This window comes from Malus domestica, chromosome 11 (genome assembly GCF_042453785.1).
Source record: "Malus domestica chromosome 11, GDT2T_hap1".
In the NCBI taxonomy this organism is placed as follows: domain Eukaryota; kingdom Viridiplantae; phylum Streptophyta; class Magnoliopsida; order Rosales; family Rosaceae; genus Malus; species Malus domestica.
The window spans coordinates 9,646,887-9,666,509 of record NC_091671.1 but is presented as its reverse complement, the minus strand read 5'-3'; the positions used below and the strand labels follow the sequence as shown (position 1 = coordinate 9,666,509).

General features: G+C 33.8%; 1 protein-coding gene across 1 annotated transcript; it reads right to left on the bottom strand.

Annotated features, from left to right (window-relative positions):
* Positions 1-1,085: 1,085 nt before the first annotated feature.
* LOC103412985 (ubiquitin-conjugating enzyme E2 7) lies at positions 1,086-5,181 on the bottom strand. Its single transcript, XM_008351488.4, has 6 exons — positions 4,956-5,181; positions 4,738-4,840; positions 4,022-4,119; positions 3,845-3,945; positions 1,708-1,785; positions 1,086-1,396 (listed from the first exon to the last, which is right to left on the bottom strand). The coding sequence occupies exons 1-6, from the start codon at positions 4,999-5,001 to the stop codon at positions 1,319-1,321; spliced, it is 504 nt and encodes a 167-aa protein (XP_008349710.1). The 5' UTR covers positions 5,002-5,181; the 3' UTR covers positions 1,086-1,318.
* Between the last annotated feature and the right edge of the window lie 14,442 nt (positions 5,182-19,623).

Sequence of the window (19,623 nt, the reverse complement as noted above, 5' to 3'; positions counted from 1 at the left end):
TCAAATGAGTTCGGTGAAGAATGAATATAAATATATATATATATATATATATATATATAAATATAATACTATTAGATTATATCATTATATTTTATATAGTATATGTTATTTGGTCAGATTTGATGGGGGATACGAATTGGAGACCCATGTAACCATATCCAAAACAATAACCGAATAATATTCATGGTTTTTCCCTATATCCCAAATATACCTGAAATTTTATACACAAATCCATAATATTCAAGTAGTTATCTACAATTATTGGGTTTAACAATTTGAATGCCATCCCTAGAGGCAAATACGTATTTCCACCCCTAATGAAAATTAATAGGGGCAATTCCACTATATCCGCTCCTGATAGTCACTATTCTTGTAATAAATCTCATTGTGCACTATTCACAAGTTTTTTTTTTCTCTAAATAAAGAAGGGTTGAGTACAAAATAAAAATTTTAGAGTGCCAATATCAATTGTCTAACCAAAAGTATCTATAACTGTTTTGTAAAATTATGACATAAAGAGCATCTTCTTCATTGAAATGCGTATTTTACGTGTTTAGATTGTTCTCATAAAATATCTATTTTGGCCTGGCGGTGGAATCTCAAATTAACATCTCCCTCGCTGAAGTAAAACTCTTGTTTATATTTCTCGTAGATCGAAAATAGAACGTAGATATAACTTTTACATCTCAATTTCGAAGTTGCGTCTCATTAAAGATGCATAAAGACTTTCTTATTTTCAACCAGATGGCCAAAATTAAAGAGAAAGTGGATTGGATGATATGGACCGTTACCATAATTGTTGCGATTCTCAAAGAAATCGACTGCTGAAAAATTCACATTGAATTTCGGTTAAGCCATATAGATACATCAGAGCATAGTAGAACATCCACTTGCATGGACATCGACCATTTTTCACGCATGTCGGTACACATGAAACGTACGCGGACTGGCAAGAGCCTAATAATTTGTGTGAAGTATAAGAGGTAGACGTATCCGGTCACGACGAGCTGGCCGGCCTAAATCAACCAGCGTGATGATGCCGATTATAAACTGAAAACGACATCAACGGTAAACTGAAGCCGGAATCCAGACAAGAACACTCGCTCACCAAATAGGCCAATACAAAGTGAACACAACGATGTTCCATGTTTTAACAATTACTAGACAATGAGAAGAAAAAGAGAGAAACAAAAAACAAAAAGAAATAAAGATATTTTGCGTGAGAAAATCAATGGCATACGCTTTGCCAATTAACACATCCTCTGACACACTTGCGCGGAGAAAATGCTTTAACTTGGTAGCAATATCATGTTCATATTCATAGCATCTCTTGTGATTTCCTCACGCAGCGGCTGACCTTTTTCTTGAAATCCTCTCTCCGGTCTCTCCACTCCTTCTGCAATTTGGATACCGGCAGAATCTTAGAATACTTAGACGAAAGTAAACTCAAATTCTATCTCCGAATATTCAGACAACCACACTTATGTGCCATTAGTCGCTAGACAGTCACGAGAAGTACATTAAATCAATATATGCAGTAAATTAAAATATGTTATAATGTGCTGTGTGTAACACGGTCAACAAATCGGAACATGGGGTGTCTACCATTGCTTCCCAATATAACTCTGGTTGTCAATGTCGGAAATGTTTATAACATTCAACAACATGTAGAGTAGTTCAAAGACAATACAATAAAGGATCACTTACAGCAGCTTCAACATTTGCAGGAGATTCGTCATTTGGACTGGATAGCATCGATATTATACTCAAGACTATACTTTCAACCTGGAAACAACATTTCCACGTTTGTAAATGCAGTACCATTGTTTTAATAAAAATAAAGCAAACCATATCCATTGAGAAAATGCTTCTTAACGTCTACTTTTTGCTTCACAAAGACCTTAGATTACCAAGTTCTTCCACAAAAATTATAAAAGGAGTAAAACCACATGTTTTAACCAGCTGGAAGGAAATACGAGAACTTGCCGAATGACAGCAGAATATGATACCACTGAGACAAGCTCCTCCGGACTTGACATCCGGTGGAAGAGCCCCAAGGTCAGACATCAAAGCCATATTATTGAACCTTAAGGTGAACCTTGGGCACAAGGCATGATAGATTGTAGATCTATGTGAAATATTAGTAATGATTTGACAACTCCACAAAATCTCATAAATTATTCTTTCTCTCATCTCTAATGATACCCATGAGAGGAGAAATCACTCCCACTACAAAGGAGTCATGCAATACATACAACATTTTTAGCACTTGGGTGAAGGTGTGATACATGTCATGCCACCAAAACTACATTGTGGATGAGATAATGTATAGGTCTATAACTTGCATTGCATGGAACAACCAAAATTCCAAATACACCAAAAAATTTCTATGGGAATATTCTTCGTAATTTTAGGAGTTTGAACGAAGCTCCATGACTTCCACTTATTGACAATACATTATGAATAGTGGAATGGATATTAACCAAACAAAAAGAGTATTTGCTCAAATCTATTAGGCAAAAAATAAACATAACAATCGTAAGATGATATAATTGTCACAACAATCAAGCCTGAAGTTAAAAAAATGTTATGAAAAAAACAGTAATTGCATTTACATGGAACACAATCATGTCCTGAAATCATTGTTATGAAAACAAAGCCAGACATATAGACCCCAAAATGGATCACGACTTTTGGAAGAAAAAAAATGCCCCGCTCATAATATTACTTCTAGGCTATCTGCTACACCCAACTCTATCGATAAAAGAGGAATTTTGGAACCATCACCCTCACTAAGCTGCCAATTTCTAATCCCACCACCCCTGTTACGTTTCTGAACAACTGCACATTTGAAGAAAAAAAAAACTCTCTTCCATGTTATATTTATCCTCCTCAAACCCAAATTCATCCACCTACGACAATCTCTCTCTCTCTCCTATCACAAACCTTTCTCGCTCCTCTCCTCTTTTAAAATTTCCTCTGCAACATAGCCACTCGTGTCCCTTTTATAACTCTGCAGTCCCCATTTATTCCTTCCATTGTCTAAAGGCAACAAACTCAACTAGGCAACCTAGTCCTGATCCAACCCCCATTCTCTTGGACCACCTCTGTAACTGACCTTTCCCATTTTATCTACTCTGTTTACATTCTGGTTGACGGTTCACTTGGCTTAATGTCGCTGGCGAAAGCCTCAGAATGATTATCTAACTCTTTAAGTATACAACAAGTTATCTCCTCATTAAGAAGGGCACTTCTTGTTTTTATTGGCAACAAAACATAATATTCAAGCATATCTTGTTTTTATTGGCAACAAAACATAATATTCAAGCATAACAATTTTCATTTCTTTTATTGTAGTATGATTCTGAAATAATACCAAGTGATCACAAATGAATGGAATTATGAGTCATTGATCAAATTTGACTCTAATTATTATTATATCATCTAATATATGATTACTTTTGCATAAATACATATTTAATATTTCCTTGGTTTTTGTTTTTTAGTACATATCCATGTCATATTTTATCAGGCACACAAATAATTCCTTGTCCATTTTGTACACGTCAACCATCAGCCGAACTGTGGCTAAACGATAGACTATTAGATACTTTATTGAATTTCATTTTTCAATTTTTGTCTATTTAATTTATTTTCATACTAGTATATGGAAAAACTGAATATTCCCCATCCACCTCTGAATCTAAACAAGGAACGAGATCATAGGTATCAATGTGAACATTGTGAAGACAGTCTTTGAATCAAGAATTGCCGCCATGGCAGCAGATATTTTCTCTCCTACAAATGAAGCAATATGCGGATACCATTTTATATAAATCCATACCGTATGGACAGGCGTCCAGCGTTCACTTGCAAGCTCGTAACCATTTGGGTCCTCACCAGGCGGGTGAAGGATAGATATGCAAACACGCCCATCAGTATAAACTTCATATTAAAAATAGACAAGATCAGTACTTGAAAAACAATTGCAAATTATCAAATACTTAGGATAGAAACCAACCATTTGGATGCCATATCTCCGAAGTAAACTTAACCGTCGGAGGGCTGTTTGGATAATTATTAGGAAAGCTCATGATGGCATTGAAAAATCCTCCCTCGCTGCAATTAGATAACACGTACTCATGAACTTCAATTACACGATGCATAATGATGAATATAATATGTACACAACAAATCTCAAATGAGTGGCAAATTCCTAAATAAATGCTCTGCTTACAGGTGAAAAAAGAAGAAGATATACCTATCCATACATGTAATGAAATAAGACAAACAAAATAGGTTGATACTCGAGGTAATGTAAACAACAAACCATTTGAAAAGTAAGCTGAAACCAATACATATCCCCAATTTATAAAACCACTTCCCAAGTTTAGGAAATTTGTATAACTTTTCCAACCTAACAATGTGCAACTGATTAAAAGACGATATTTTTACCTTCACATACCCCTAGAACCAAACTAAATAGTTTTTAACTGAAGACGAAGTTCCAAGTATGAAACTTTAACAAATTCTAACTTGAAATAATACAATTCCCAAGCTCGTACCGCCATCATTAGATAAAAACCCTAAATCCGCCACACAACTAAAAGTCAAACACAAAATTTAGGAAAACCACAATCAAATTGAAAACCCCGAAAGCAAAATCGAATCAAACAGAACAAGAATTTCAATAAAGCCCGTAAATTGAACCGGAATTGAATCCGAAAAGGCACATACTAGAGAGTATCAGGCGGTCCGATAATCGTGACGCTCCACTCAAAGATATTGTTTTCATCGACCAGACCGGCCGAGAATCCATCGACCGGGTTCTTGCAAAGATCTGCCAAAACAAAATTGGACAATCAGATTCAACAGGGCGAAGAAAACCCAATCCGACAAACCAATCAACGATCGGAATCAATACAAATTAACTGAATTGAAATCTTTCTGAATACCCTTGAGTTGTTTCTGGAGGAGAAGACTCGCCTGGGAAGCCGCCATGAAAGGGGAAAGATAAGAGTTTCGGCGGTGGAGCTCTCACGCGACGCTGTAGAGAGAGAAAGATGGGGAGATTTATAAAGACGACACTTGTGTGTATTTATACACACAGAAGATTCCGAATGTGGACTCTCCCTTTTGAGAACGGGGGACGAGCTGGTTTTCATCGCCTGCGCGTATCTTGTGATGGAGTCGGTGGCCGGCGAGTCATGTGGTGCCACGTGGGAAGGCGTGGTTGGTCAGCCAGCGTGATGAGAAGGTCTAGTGGTGTCTTCATGAGGAGGTGGATTTTCGTATCGCTTCTGGGGACCACCGTTAGGGGTTGGTGCTTAATACCATCTCTATACCATGAGAGTTTTCAGTGCACAAGGAATACAGGTATATACATCATTCATCATTATATAAGTAGAGGGACACTTGAAAATAAAACTTCTCTCCCATTATAAGTTGTACATTGACATATAACGTACTCATCCGTGTTTTGGGCATGTTAAGAAATCTCTTCTCCAAATGAGATGTCAAATACGCCAACTAGGACTAAAAGATGTCAAATTGTTTTTCAAGGGAGATGTCATATGTGATGTGGCAATTGAGTCATTTTACTTCTTGCTTTCTAACTGTCTTTTTTTTTTTTTTTACAGCAATGATGGAGTCAAATGTCTTTAATTTATTTTTTTTAATTTATGAGTCTTAACTACTAATAGAATGAAAACTAAGATCAATTTTAATTATTTTTTAATATTTAATGTAACTATAAGACCCAATATATTAATAAAATAAATATTTGACACTTCTAGTGAAAAGGAAGAAAATTTAACATTTATATTTAATTGACCACGCCAACAATTAAATAAAATTATGACATATTACATTTAGCATCTCCTTTGGATATGCTTTAACACTTTTTTTTTCTTCTTTGGTGAAATTACATTCTCAAATATTTTGAGTGATTGGACCTACTTGTGTAAAAACGAGTTCAAAATCGAGTTCTATATTTCTTATGTGTGAATAATCTCGTATGGACCATTTAAGAGTTGTCTTGGCACTTGTCACCTTTTTAATGGTCTACAATGAAGTTTGTGATCCATAATTCCTTATCTATCTAACCTTAAAATGTAAAACAACGATTTAACTTCTTCAAACAACGAATATTAAGAGTCTCTTCATTTTTTTTAGAACATTTCATACTGTCTTTGTTAGACGTAATTCTTTTGTAATGGAAACACAAAGAAATTATTTTAAATTGTTGTTTTATTATACAAAATATGATTGAAAACGGGTCCGTCCAACCCATAGGAAATAGAGTGTATCAAACATTCCAAATGAGCCAATTCCATTAATAAAAATGCATGAACTTGGACCGGTTCAGACTCATTTACAAAAAAAATAAGTCAAATCCGAACCCACCATAAATGGAGTCGGCCCGACCCTTGCCTGCTCTTATAATAAACATATTTTGACATTTAGTTGCATCAATGATCAATGTTTTTTTATTGTCGTTATTATATCACTGTTGTGTCGTCAATACATGATCAATATGTCGTAGTTACTAAAAATAAAAAATTAATCTTTATGCAAACTAAATGTCCAAATATGTTTGGTGTAACTAATTTCTATTTAGTCGTAGATATGTGTTGATTCAATGGTTTCTGGTATTTTTTTTCAATATTGGTGTGCTGTTATTTTCAACAATTTTGTGTTATCTCTATCGTTCAAGTTCAATTCTACTATTGACATTATTCATTCATCCATCAGTATGCTTCTAACTTTGATTTTTCATTTCGATTTTTTTTCAATATACTTAAGTAATTTGAATTTGATTTTGTTAATGAGAATATCCAAGTGTATTTTTTTCAGTTACATATCTCCAATTCATAGGCCTTCTAATTTTTTATACAATTATTAGCTTAATGTATGTTTTCTTTTGGAAAAAGCATCAGATAGGCAGATATATGCTTCTACAAAAAGCACTTAAAGTTATTTTCCAAGATTTATTTGTATTTTTATTAAGGAAAAATTAGGTTATCATCCTTCCTTTTACTACTCCATTGATTAAAATCCTATTCATTTTCAATTTTTGATCAAGGTCCTTGGTATTATTAAATCATTAATTATTTCAATAATAAAATATTTTTTATTTCTAAATATATTCATTTAATGTTAAAAATGTTACAATTAGTATATTTATATTTATGACTAAATTTTTTATCATATATTTTTAGTTTTAGTTTGTATCCATTTTTAATTTGTAATTTTTTTTTAATTTGTACCAATTTCTTTTCAATTTTAATTTTTACTCATATATTAATTTCTTTTTGTGCCCATATTTTTTAAAGCTTATTTGTATTTGTACCCATATATTTTTTTATTTGTACTTTTTATTTTGCTAAATGTACCCATTCTAATTATATGTACCCATTCATGTAAAACTTTTTAATCTTAAAATGTACTCATTCTTAAATATAAACATTTGTTATATGTAAAATGTACCATTTTTTTAATATAAAATCTATTCAATTTTTTTCTAATCCATTTTTAAACTTATATGGGTACATTCTTTTTTCTTTGGTTTTAAAATGTATCTATGTCAAGTTTAACCGAAGAAATTTACTAATGTTATTAAGCCTAATATCTTCTTTTTTTTTTTGTGATTTTGAAGAATGTACCCATGTTTTGATTTTTTTGGTTAATTTTGATGAATGTACCCATGTTTACACACACACACACACAATAGTAGATTATATTTTAATATTTTTAATCCCACAAATTATGGTTTTTTTTATTTAAAATCTCATTTATATAAACAACTAAAATTTCTAATTTTTAATTTTAAAAAATAGTAACGTACATAGAAATAAATTATCACATTAATTTCAGGGATCTCAATCAAAAATTAAAAACTAATAAGGTTTCAATCAAAGAATATTCATGACTAAGGACCGCATCCAAAGTCTCCCTTTTATTAAAGATTGGTATCAAAAACATATTTACCAAAAAAGAATAAAAGAAATGTTTTCAGTCATTTTAAATATATTTCCAAAAGAATACTTTATGTTATTAAAATGACTTAAAAGGACTACATTTTCCCTCTAATTTGTTGCGTAAAAATTTAGTGTGTGACATCTAGCAAAAGATCAACTTTGACTTTAAACAAGCGAATGAAGCTTGTGTCTTATGCCTCGTCTTTAGGAGAAATTGTTAGGTGATACCGTAGCACCAACAGGCAATGTTGAGTGGTGGTACTAATCCATTAGAAATTTGACACGTGTATAACTAAAACAAATTGGCTTCTGCCATTAACGCCCAAATCCTCCTACCGGAGGCTAATTAGGGTTTAGGGTTGAATTAGTTATGCCACCACTGCGTTGGAACAATGGGGGTGCGGTGGCAACAAGAGAGGAAGAGAGAGATATGTAATAATGAGGTGTATGTTATATCACCCAATTATGCCTTTATTTATAGTAGTGAGAATATAAATTTCTTACTCCAATAAGATTACAACTCTAATATAACAATATCTAATCTAAGAGATATCCCAGATATGATAGGATTTACACAATCACATCTCTAATCTAATAGGACTGCAATATAATCCAATTTTATGATTGCTTTTGTTTGTTTAAACTAGCATATGGGTACACACAAAGTGTGTGAGAAAATTTTTTATTTTTGTTTTTGAAATAGAAGGAGAGAGGAAGAGAGTGATAGAGAATGTGAGACTGGGAAGTTTATTTTTTTTATTTATATTTTAATTAGAGATATGTTATGATTACATATAGGTGAGGTTTTGAAAAAAACAAAACAAAATTTGATTATGTGAAATTACATTTATGCCCCATATTTCTTATTCATGTTCTGTTTTAATTAGAGGGTTAATTTGTTAATTTCATAGGGTTTTGGTTGACAATGAGTGTTTTATAATTAGTAGAGATTAGGAGTGCAAGTTGGATAGAAAATTTTAGTCTAAACCGAAAACTTTGGTTTTGAGTTTGCCATGTCACCAATCACATGCGTTACCAAAGTCCGTTGGGAGTGTTATAGGTTACAACACTTTCTGGTACACACACTTGTTCATTTTTGTGTGTGCATTGCTCATTCTTCATTCATGATTTTAAATTTAAGGGTGCTTTAGATTTTGGCCCTTACAATTCATGATTCCTAGATAAAAATTCATCTACATATAAACGTCCAATAAAAGTCCAAATTTAAAATCTTCAGCCACATTGGAACACTATTGACCTACTAATACAATTTATTTACACCCATGCCACTTTCCCAAATCCCTACATTTATTCCAAATTAAAAGTTGTAGAAAAAGTGAAATAAAATATATAAATTGTTGTATTGCATTAATTGTATCTATATCATACTAAAAATTTACCTTTTTAGTGATATATGTATTTTGCATTAATCGGGAAGTAAATTAATTGGGAGGTAAAATATTATATTACACACGGGGTATAATTTTTTGTAGGTAAATTATTGGAAATTAATTTGTAGGTAGGTAAATTAATTTATTCCAATTATATAAAAATATATATATACTACACCTAGATTATATATGTATATATATATATATATATATATATATATTTTAGAAAACCTAGATTATATATTTTGAATCAAATAACATTTTCGTATACATGGTAGGTAAATTATTTTTCATGTATTATTACATATATTAGCCTATTAGGGACGTTTTTTGGTAAAAATATATAAAGTAATATGTATATGATTGTTTGTAGGTAAAAGATAAAATCAAAAGCATGATCCAATTCCTAAGTTTATGCAATATTTTGTTGTTGGTATGTGTTTGGACCCGATTTTACACCATCGGCCCAAGCGATCGAGGCCGTTGATGAACATAACTCTTAACCGTTGGATGACATAGTAGTTAAGATAATTATTATTGAAGGATATATTGTGGCTTTAATCATGATGTTATCTTTTAATAGTGAATTATTTTGACATTTCTAATACGGGATAAATGAGTTTCAAATTATCTCCAATTTAGAAGCAATAACATAGTTCGAATTAATTGGGGTTTGCTGACAGAACTTGCAGAGATCAGCACTTGGCGTGTTCAGATAAGTCTTTAAGAATGGGATGGCATGATCGGATGGGCCTTGAAGGGATAATGAAAGAATATTCTTTTATTTTCCTATTTGGTCAAACAAATTTGTCAGATAAGTAAGTAGGTGATAGGTTTTAGCCTATCATGATATAGGGAAATGACCACGTGGAATGCATCCAAAAGATAAGAAAGGAAAAATAGGTTTTTTGGATAATGGTGATAATACTGAAGTAAAGACAGGTTATCTATTTTTCTGTTATTTGCTAAGGGATAGGCTCTCGCTTGTCTAGTTGGGATTGAAGTCAAATTCTACTCGAGGATTAGGCCGTGCCAAGCAAGCATACAGTCACTATAAATACAAATGCAATGACAACGGAAAAAGCCCATCCAATTCAACACACAAATTGCCCTGCACAAACTCTCGCTCTACGCGAAACCTCTCAACAACCTTGAGATTTTTACTTGCTTTTTCCGCTGACATACCTTCAATTTGGATAAACAGCATTGTGGAGGCAATCGGCGAACATCCTCAGTTTGGATAAACAGCACTGTTGCCGTAGAATCAGCCGACCGTGAAACACCTTCAGTTTGGATAAACAGCACTGCAACAGGGTCGACTGGTTATCTATCTAAGTCTCGGTCGAGAAGGATTTTCGGATCCTTATTGGCAGAGGTCATCTCATCAGCCTTCTCAGCGAAGTGAGGTGTTACTAGGGGTCGACACATTGAACGCCAAATTGTCTTATGATTGGATACTCACAAGTAGGTTTTAGAGTTCGGCATTCTGACGGCCGAACCACGTTTACCATCAAGACATATATTTGTTTTGAGTATCTATGCCCTTATACTTTGGTGTCAATTCGGCATGCTTATACTCTTATTAATATAATCACCATGATCGAATCTGGCACCAACGATTTGTGAACTTCGCAGAACTAGTAGCCTTGTCTTCAGGCTCTAGAACCCGAATGCCGAGACGTGTTCCTTCCTCGGCCGCAGTCGCAAGATCAAGAAGTCAGCCGCGCGCTTGACGCAACATCAACAAATTTTACTCATCGGCCGACTAGTTGGCACACCCCGTATACAATCGAATGACATAGTTAGCTTATTAGTTACTCGGCATGCACGCCACGTATGCTTGGTAGTTTTTAGGGTCAACAGTATGCAATATTTTGCATAATTAGAAATGAACATTTCAAATAGTAAGTAGGTAAATTAATATGGCCTAATTATATAAGTACACACACACACATATATTGTAACAACTCGTCCCTAATTTTACAATTTTATAAATTTTTAAAATGTGAATTTACGAGAATACCCTAGAGGCGAAGGTATTGATTTTCGTTGACCGCTAGTTCATGACGCGTATGAACTATTACCTTACCGTATTCCAAAAGTATTTGGCGGTGCAAACGCGTAGACGCACACAAAATTGAATTTGGAACTACAACAGAGGTTTTATGAAACTACAAATTCGGAAAGTAGGTGGTAAGGACTGTTATTTATTATTTTATTCATTTATCATAAATATTATTATATTTTTTTAATAGTTTTTTGTTAGGAAAAGGGGGAAAAAGAAGGAAGCGGGGAGGAAGGAAAACGGAAAAAAAGAAAAAAGGGATTGGGCAAAAATGCCCAATCGGAAAATAGAGAGGGACATGAGGAACGAATTAGAAGAGGATGGAGGAGAGTCTGCCCAATGAGAAGAGAGGAAAGGAAGGGAAAAGAGAGGAGATGAAGGGCACGGGATCATGGATCCCTCACGCAGGATCATGACCTAACCCGATCACCACGTTGGTTTTCAACGGAATTCCTTCTCCCTAGCTGGTGTTTCCCTACCATCCACCATTCCCAAACAATTATTCGGCCTTCCTCATTCAAATTGCAACCTTAAAGGGACGGGATTCGAACTGATTTCGCGATGAACAAACTCACGGGTCCGAAAAGCATTTGTCGGTGATCCACCTTATTCTGAAATGTTTAACTTTGATTAGCACCACCAAAACACTACTCTGGAACCCAGGAACAATGCACAATCCTTTGTTGGGGCGTCGAGGGTCGATTTGGCATTGATTCAAAGAACACTCATAATAGGGTTCCAACGGGTTTTAGATAAATTGGGGCCTTTCCTGGCCGAATTGGCCTTGGTCGCAGGTATGAAACTTAATTTACTCATTGAGATCTTCATTCTTGTAAATTTTGATAATTTTTGGAAATAGTTGGATTTTCCGGCGACTCAGGGCACCCGACCGCCACCCACGGCGGCGCATGGCCAAGGGGCCATCGATGTTATTCTTAGGCTAAATTAGATGCCTTGAGCTCAGTTTTGGTAATTGTATGACGTAGGTTGATTGTTGGAACATAAATTCTCTATGTTACGTTAATAGGTTATTATATGAATCGATGATCTGACCGTTGGATCGTCATCAAACTTTAATAGATTATTATTTGTAATATTTTAGGAATGTAGGAACTTACGGATCAAGAATCCATCATACGGATCTTCCCGAATTGGATATGTAAGTTCATAAAATAAAACATTAACCGCCACTTGAATTCTGCAATTGGCGGAGATCTAACCGTTGGATCATAATGAAATCTTAGGACGTTGTTCTAGGAACATAATGTGGATCCTTGGAAGTAACGGATCGGAAATCCGTGATGTAGATCTTCCGAATTGAATTACGAAGGGATGTGTTTTATGTAAATTATGTATTCTATTGGTAAAAACTCTAAGATGTGATTTGATAATTGTTCTAGGCGACGATGGTTCATGATGTCTCTGTATGCATGCTAGGGAGTCGTAGCGTGGACCTCAGGTGAGTGGGTCTTTTCCTTTCTATCGTATATAAATATAAATATATATATATATATATGATTGATAATTCCACAAACGGTTATAAATTGATTATTGCATATAATTACTGTGAAGGCTTTGAAGTATTAATGCGAACTACGAATGGCTTGATCCCTGTTTAGGGTACATAGGCAATCTAACGAGACGTTAGATGCAGCCATACAAGAAGTGAGATTAAATGATTGAGACAATAGCCTTGTTTAGGGAATTGAGTAATGTGAGGGACATTGGTGGAAAATATGAGATTTAACCTTATGATTTGGTGGTTAAATGTTGGTCATAAATCAATGTGTGAATAATCAAGAATTTGAAGTAAGGAAACGTAAGTAATGATAGTTAATTAAACTAGTGTCTAGTTGGGCTTATCACCGATAATTATTCTCGAAAATAAATAGTTCGGCAGTAGGGCGTTACAGCTTATGCATTTTTATGCCATATTATATATATATATATATATATATATATAATTGAAAATGCTATAACATGGTGGAGTATTAGATTGCATCATGGTTTATCTATATGTATATTACCTGCACATAATTATTGGGAACGCTTTGAAATACAAAGGTGAACGCAGGACACCAAGGTAAGTTCAAGTGAGTTTATGGTATTAGTTGAAATGATGGAGTTATGGCATGACTACATGTATGTTTTAGGAGTTATGGCATGACTACATGTATGTTTTAGGCAACTCCGACCTTGTCATACAGGTTGCCATGATAGGCAACTCCGACACTGTCATACAGGTTGCCCATGAGTCGTATATGTTACAATAGATGCAGTTAGAGCTCATAAACCTGCACCCCGATGTTAGTGTTCCCGCCCGTGGCCAGGGCACAGTCCTTCACGTGATGTTCACCTCCCGCACCTTAAGCTCACCTTAGATCTAAGGTAGGTGCACAGTCCTGTCGTACAGACCATTATAGGTGGTTCCAACTCGTAAGTGACCCGCGTTTATTCGCACAGTTTTCACGTGATCGTAGCACTTGAGCGTACTTATTTACACCCAGTCATGTCGTACAGGTCACTATAGGTGACTTCGACTTATGTGCTAGCATTGATTGATGAGATATGGATAAGTCGTACATGTCACTATAAGTGACTCCGACTTATGTGCTAGCATTGATTGATGAGATATGAATAAGTCGTACAGGTCACTATAGGTGACTCCGACTTATGAGCTAGCATTGATTAATGAGATATAGATAAGTCGTACAGGTCACTAACTCCGACTTATGAGCTAGCATTAATTGATGAGATATGGGTGCAGTCGTATATGTCACATTAGGTGACTCCAACTTGTGTGTTGATATAGATTATTAAGCACATGATTAATTATATTACTGATGAGTTGCTATGTCGCGGTATAGTTATGGAATCACCGTTGATATATTTTTGATTTCATATTGATACGTGATATAATTTTCTAGAAACTATACAGGTGTTGCATCGAGGGTTTATAACGTTTTAGAAGGCTTTTATTGAAAATTTTATTTCTAGGGCCACTCACCCTTGTTTTGTTTCCACCCTCCAGGTTTTATTATTTGAGCTTTCTTATCATCGAGGATTCGTGGCAAATCTTAGTATTGGAGATTTCTTTCGAGGGTATAATTCTTAATCCACTTTACTGTACTTATTTATGCTCTAATGTCACGTGTGAAATGGGTTCATTCCCGCTCACCAGCGCACTATGGTTCTTAGGCACCCTTAGGTTTAAATTTATTCACATTTTTTCACATCATCATATTTTATGGCTTCGTCACCTTCCAGGTGTTGACCAGCACAACTCGATTCAGAGTCTTAGTGGACATCTCGGATCGGGGTGTGTCATATATATATATATATATATATGGTGTGTCATACACACACACACACACATTTTGAATCAAATAACATTTTTGTACATGGTACGTAAATTACCTTTTTTTTTATGTATTATTACATATATTAGGTTTTTTTTTTTTGTAAATATATATTTATATATATGAACTCATAATGCCAGATACATAGAATTAAGCCAACAATTCTCATATTTGGTATTAATATGCAATGAATTTTTTAACATTAATCTCTTATTTTTCTTTTTGCAAAATCATTAACCCTCTCCTTACAATCTGCATTGAATTAATTGTGCACATCAAGTATGCAATAGGGGTATTTTAGGCATCTAAAAATGTAAAATGTGTAAAGTAATATGTAATTAATGAATTCACTTAGGTGGATCCTAGTCACTGGGTTTTTTTTTGTGTAAAAAAATTATTTTGAGTTTTATATGGAAAAAATTGAATTTGAAGGTTAAAGTCATATTTTCAGTAAATTTAAATGGCTTTGGAAGGGTTATTTGGTGAATGTTGTTTGAGAAAAAAATATCCCTTCAAATATGAACAAGAAAACAAAAATTCTAGAGTTTTGCTCCAAACTTTTTAATCTTTAAGATCGATTTTGACTAAAAATATAAAAACTAAAAGATTCTAAATATTCGGTACTCTGAGACATCGTAAAAAAGTCTAATCATTGAAAGACGAAAAGAGGAGGGAACTTGAATATTTTTGCACACTTAAGTAATGATAATGTTCATTATTTTATTGATCACCGTTAATAAGTTTAAATTTTAAAATTTATAAGTAGTGAATCAAAAATTATCTATTCTAAAATTGATGAATGAATTGACTATAGCTTAGCTACAGTCACAAGTTTGCCATCCAATTTCACCTTATTTACAAGAAACCCATCTCATTTGTGCTGTTATTGGGGCTGAGTTGTTTTGGGCTTCTCATGATACTTTCCTTGGGCTTTCTCATTTGTTGGTGTGAGGCCGGCCCTTTGGGAGTCTAAATGACGAGATTGCCCATCTGGGCTTCAGATCGCACCATCAGGATTACAAGTTAGAGGGGTGGAGTTGTCATTACGTTCTTAGGGTTTTAGAGGGATTGGGGTTAGGTTGTTCCCATCGTTTCCTTTTTCTTTCTTCAACCTAGCCATGACAGAGAGACAGAGAGATAGAGCTGTGATAAAGAGATAGAGAGATAGAGACAGATAGAGAGAGAGCGAGAGGGTAGAGGTAGGGGTTGGGATGACTGCCTATCTGTGCTTCAGATCGCACGATGAGGATTACAAGTTAGAGGGTGGAGTCGTCATTTCGCTCTTAGGGTTTCAAAGGGATTGGGGTTAGGTTGTTCCCCATTATTTCGTTCTTCTTTGTTCAACCTATGCCATCACAGAGAGACAGAGAGATAGAAGCAAATAGAGATAGAGAGAGAAAGAGCGGGAGGGGAGAGGTAGGGGTCGGGATCACTGCCCATTCTCTGTTGCATCGTCAGATAAGCTTTGTTTCAACTTACATTTTGTACCAAATTTTTACTTTTTTATATTGTTTCTTGCATTTATGGTTGCGTGCATGTGGTGATTGAAAGGTCAAAAAAAAAATTTGCAAATCTTTTTTCCATGTTTGGTTAGGTTAGACTTTTGTTTTTTTTTAATCAATTTGGGGATTTTCTGGGTCTCTATATACTTGGTTGCTTTTGGGTTTTTCTTCTCATTCTCGGTTCCTCTCTGTCTGAACATTTTTCCAAGGTTCGTTCCTTCACTTTTTTTTGCGTTTTCAATTTTTTCATCTGAGCTTTGCCATTCGTGTTTAATTACAATATTTCTGGTTGTAATAAACCCTTTGAATGTATTGTTAGCTTCTGTTTAGACTGTTGTTAGTTGTTGTTAAGTTGTTGCCATTTTTTGGTAATTAGTATTAAAAAAAAATTTAAAAGAAGTTTTTGTTCTGTGATTTGAATTGGAACAAAATCAGTAAACACAACAGACTGATTTACAATCTGTGATTTTCTTAAAAGAATGCCATTTTTAAATTGAGCTCTGTTTTAAATTATTTGTATTTGTGCCTCTGTGTCTGTGTATGTGCATATATGTGTGTGTGTGTGTGTGCAAATATTTATGCCTATAATAAACCCTTTGACCGTATTGTTAGCTTCTGTTTAGACTATTTTAGTTGTTGTTAAGTTGCTGCCATTTTTTGGTAATTAGTGTTAAAAAGTTTTTTTTTTTAAGAAGTTTTTGTTCTGTGATTTGAATTGGTAATTAGTGTGTAAAACCCTTTGACCAATTTAAATGAGATGTTTTTATTTAGATTGTTTGAGAACAAGAAAACTAATTGTTCTTTTCTTGTTTATGGATTGCAGGAAACGTACCGCCAACTCAGGATTTTGCATTACAAGTTTCATTCACTAACCCTAAATTTTTAATGTTGTGCGACTATAACTATTTGTGGCTTACTTATTTGTTTATCCAAAATATTTTTGTGTGGTTTGTGCAAAACGTTTTTCATTTGGTGTTTATTATTGGACAACGATGTGATTAATTAGGGTTCTTTAAAAAACCTTTAAAAAACGTTGCTCCTTTAACTGTTTGCGGATTAATCTAGGTTTCATTTTCCGTATGTGTTTATCTTTTGCTAATGAATTTTATAAATGTATGTGTTTATCTTTTGCCAATGAATTCTAGAGTGTTGTTAGTTGTTGTTAAGTTGCTGCCATTTTTTGGTGATTAGCATTAAAAACTTTTTTTTTTCAAGAAGTTTTTGTTTTGTGATTTGAATTGGAACCCTTTAACTAAACATGTTTTTAGAGTGTGTACATCTATATGTATGTCTGTGTACATGTAAAAAACTCTTTAACTAACTACACATTTTTACAATTGTGAAACACTCCCATTTGCTGAAAAGTGCAATTTATATGTGTGCATGTGTATAAATGTATGTGCAAGTATATGTATCAGTATATACCAAAGTATATGTCTAGATATATGTATAGGCATCTGTATAAATATATGTATATCTGTGTGCATGTATATATGTATGTATGCATCTGTGTGTGTATGCACATGTATGTGTATGTATGTATGCATATGTGTGTGTATGTGCATGCATACATCTGTATATATGCATCTGTTTATGTGTATGTGCATGCATACATCTGTATATATGCATCTGTTTCTGTACATACATGCGCGTATGTATGTATGCATGCATGCATTTGTGTGTATGTACATGTATATGTATGTATGCATGCTGTGTGTGTATGTACATGTATATATGTATGTATGCATGCATCTGTGTGCGTGTGTGTGTGTATGTACATGTAGATGTGTGTATATGTAAGGTTTAGGGTTTAGATAGTTTGTGTCTGGAGTGAGTGGTCTCTAATATTTAGGGAAAATTTCGAAGTTAGTTACTGTTACAGGATTAGTGGTGATGGATTTTCTATGTTTGTGAATTTCAGAAATTTAGATACTCGAAGGGAACACTTGGGGCTTTGGCTTTTTGAGGTATATTCATTCATAGCGGTTTTGTAACTATAGAATGTCTTTTATTTAAAGGTTTAAAGGTGTAACTATAGAATGTCATTGCAACTTTTGTCAACGTAAACTTTCCTTAAAGTAATTTTGATTGTATATTGGCTCTCGATGTCAACTTAATAGAGTAGCAATGTAAATTAAATTGCTTATTTTATGTATCAATTCACCTATCTCTTGCTTTTTCTTTCATTTGGAGATGATTGTCTAAATGTGTGGTTTTGTGAGCGTTACTCATGTAAAATGTGCGTTATCTGAATTGATACATTTAAGAATGTGATTGTATTGTTGTAGCATTTTTAGTTAATTTTTTTATGAATATTATACATTGATTGAATACCCGTAGTAAAGCGTTGGTATTCCTGCTAGTGCATCCTAAAGCAAAAGGGTAAACACTTACAAGTGATAGCACAGTGCCAAATTTCGAGAAAGAAAAGAAGCAAAAAATTTGTTTGGCTTTCTTTTTATTTATTTATTTATTTTTGTCTCTTCTTTTTTCTTCAGAGGCTATATATATATATATATATATATATATATATATATCTGTGTCAACCTGTGCCCTTCGTTCGTGCACCCATCTGATACTCCTCAGAGATTAAAAATGGCCAACGATCATTTCCGGATTCTTTTGATGAGAATTCTAAGAATATGTGAATCGTGTTCATTCATTGTGTATCATGCTGTCAGTTTTTATTTAATACGGTTTGTATTTAATTTTAAATAAAAATATTTAAAATAATTTATGATCACACAAGATCCTTCAAATCCTCATAAAAAAGATCCGGCGACGATCTGGGTTTGATGGCCAACAAGATTCTAAAGATGGAACCTTTGGCCACTTCCCTGCGATCTGCTTCTGCTTTTACTAACTTTCGCAAATCCAACTTCTTTTTTCCGCAAATTATTATTATCATCGTCTATACTCTCTTAATACAACTTTGTCAAATTTGATCAAATTTTTTTCTCGGGTTAATCTTTAATTAACTGCTCACTTTTAAATTATATAACTGGAGATTAACTTATTAGTTAAGCCCTCGAAAGCTTTAAATAAACAAAAACAAAAATCCCATTAATTAAACTCCTACTAATTAACTTGATAGATGTCAGCTTACTGCACTTGGAACTTGGAAGATGCTTTAATTGTCACAAACCCTGCACCCATGTTTCGGACTTCTTGAGTTCCATCTCGGTTCTCTCTTTTATAAGATATCAAAGATTTTTATTTAGTAAAAACCTTAACATATATATGTCACATTCCCTTAATTATTTTCTTTTTTTCTCTAGTACCAACACTAATTTTATTTGGCCATAAAAAATAAAACAACAAAGCAAG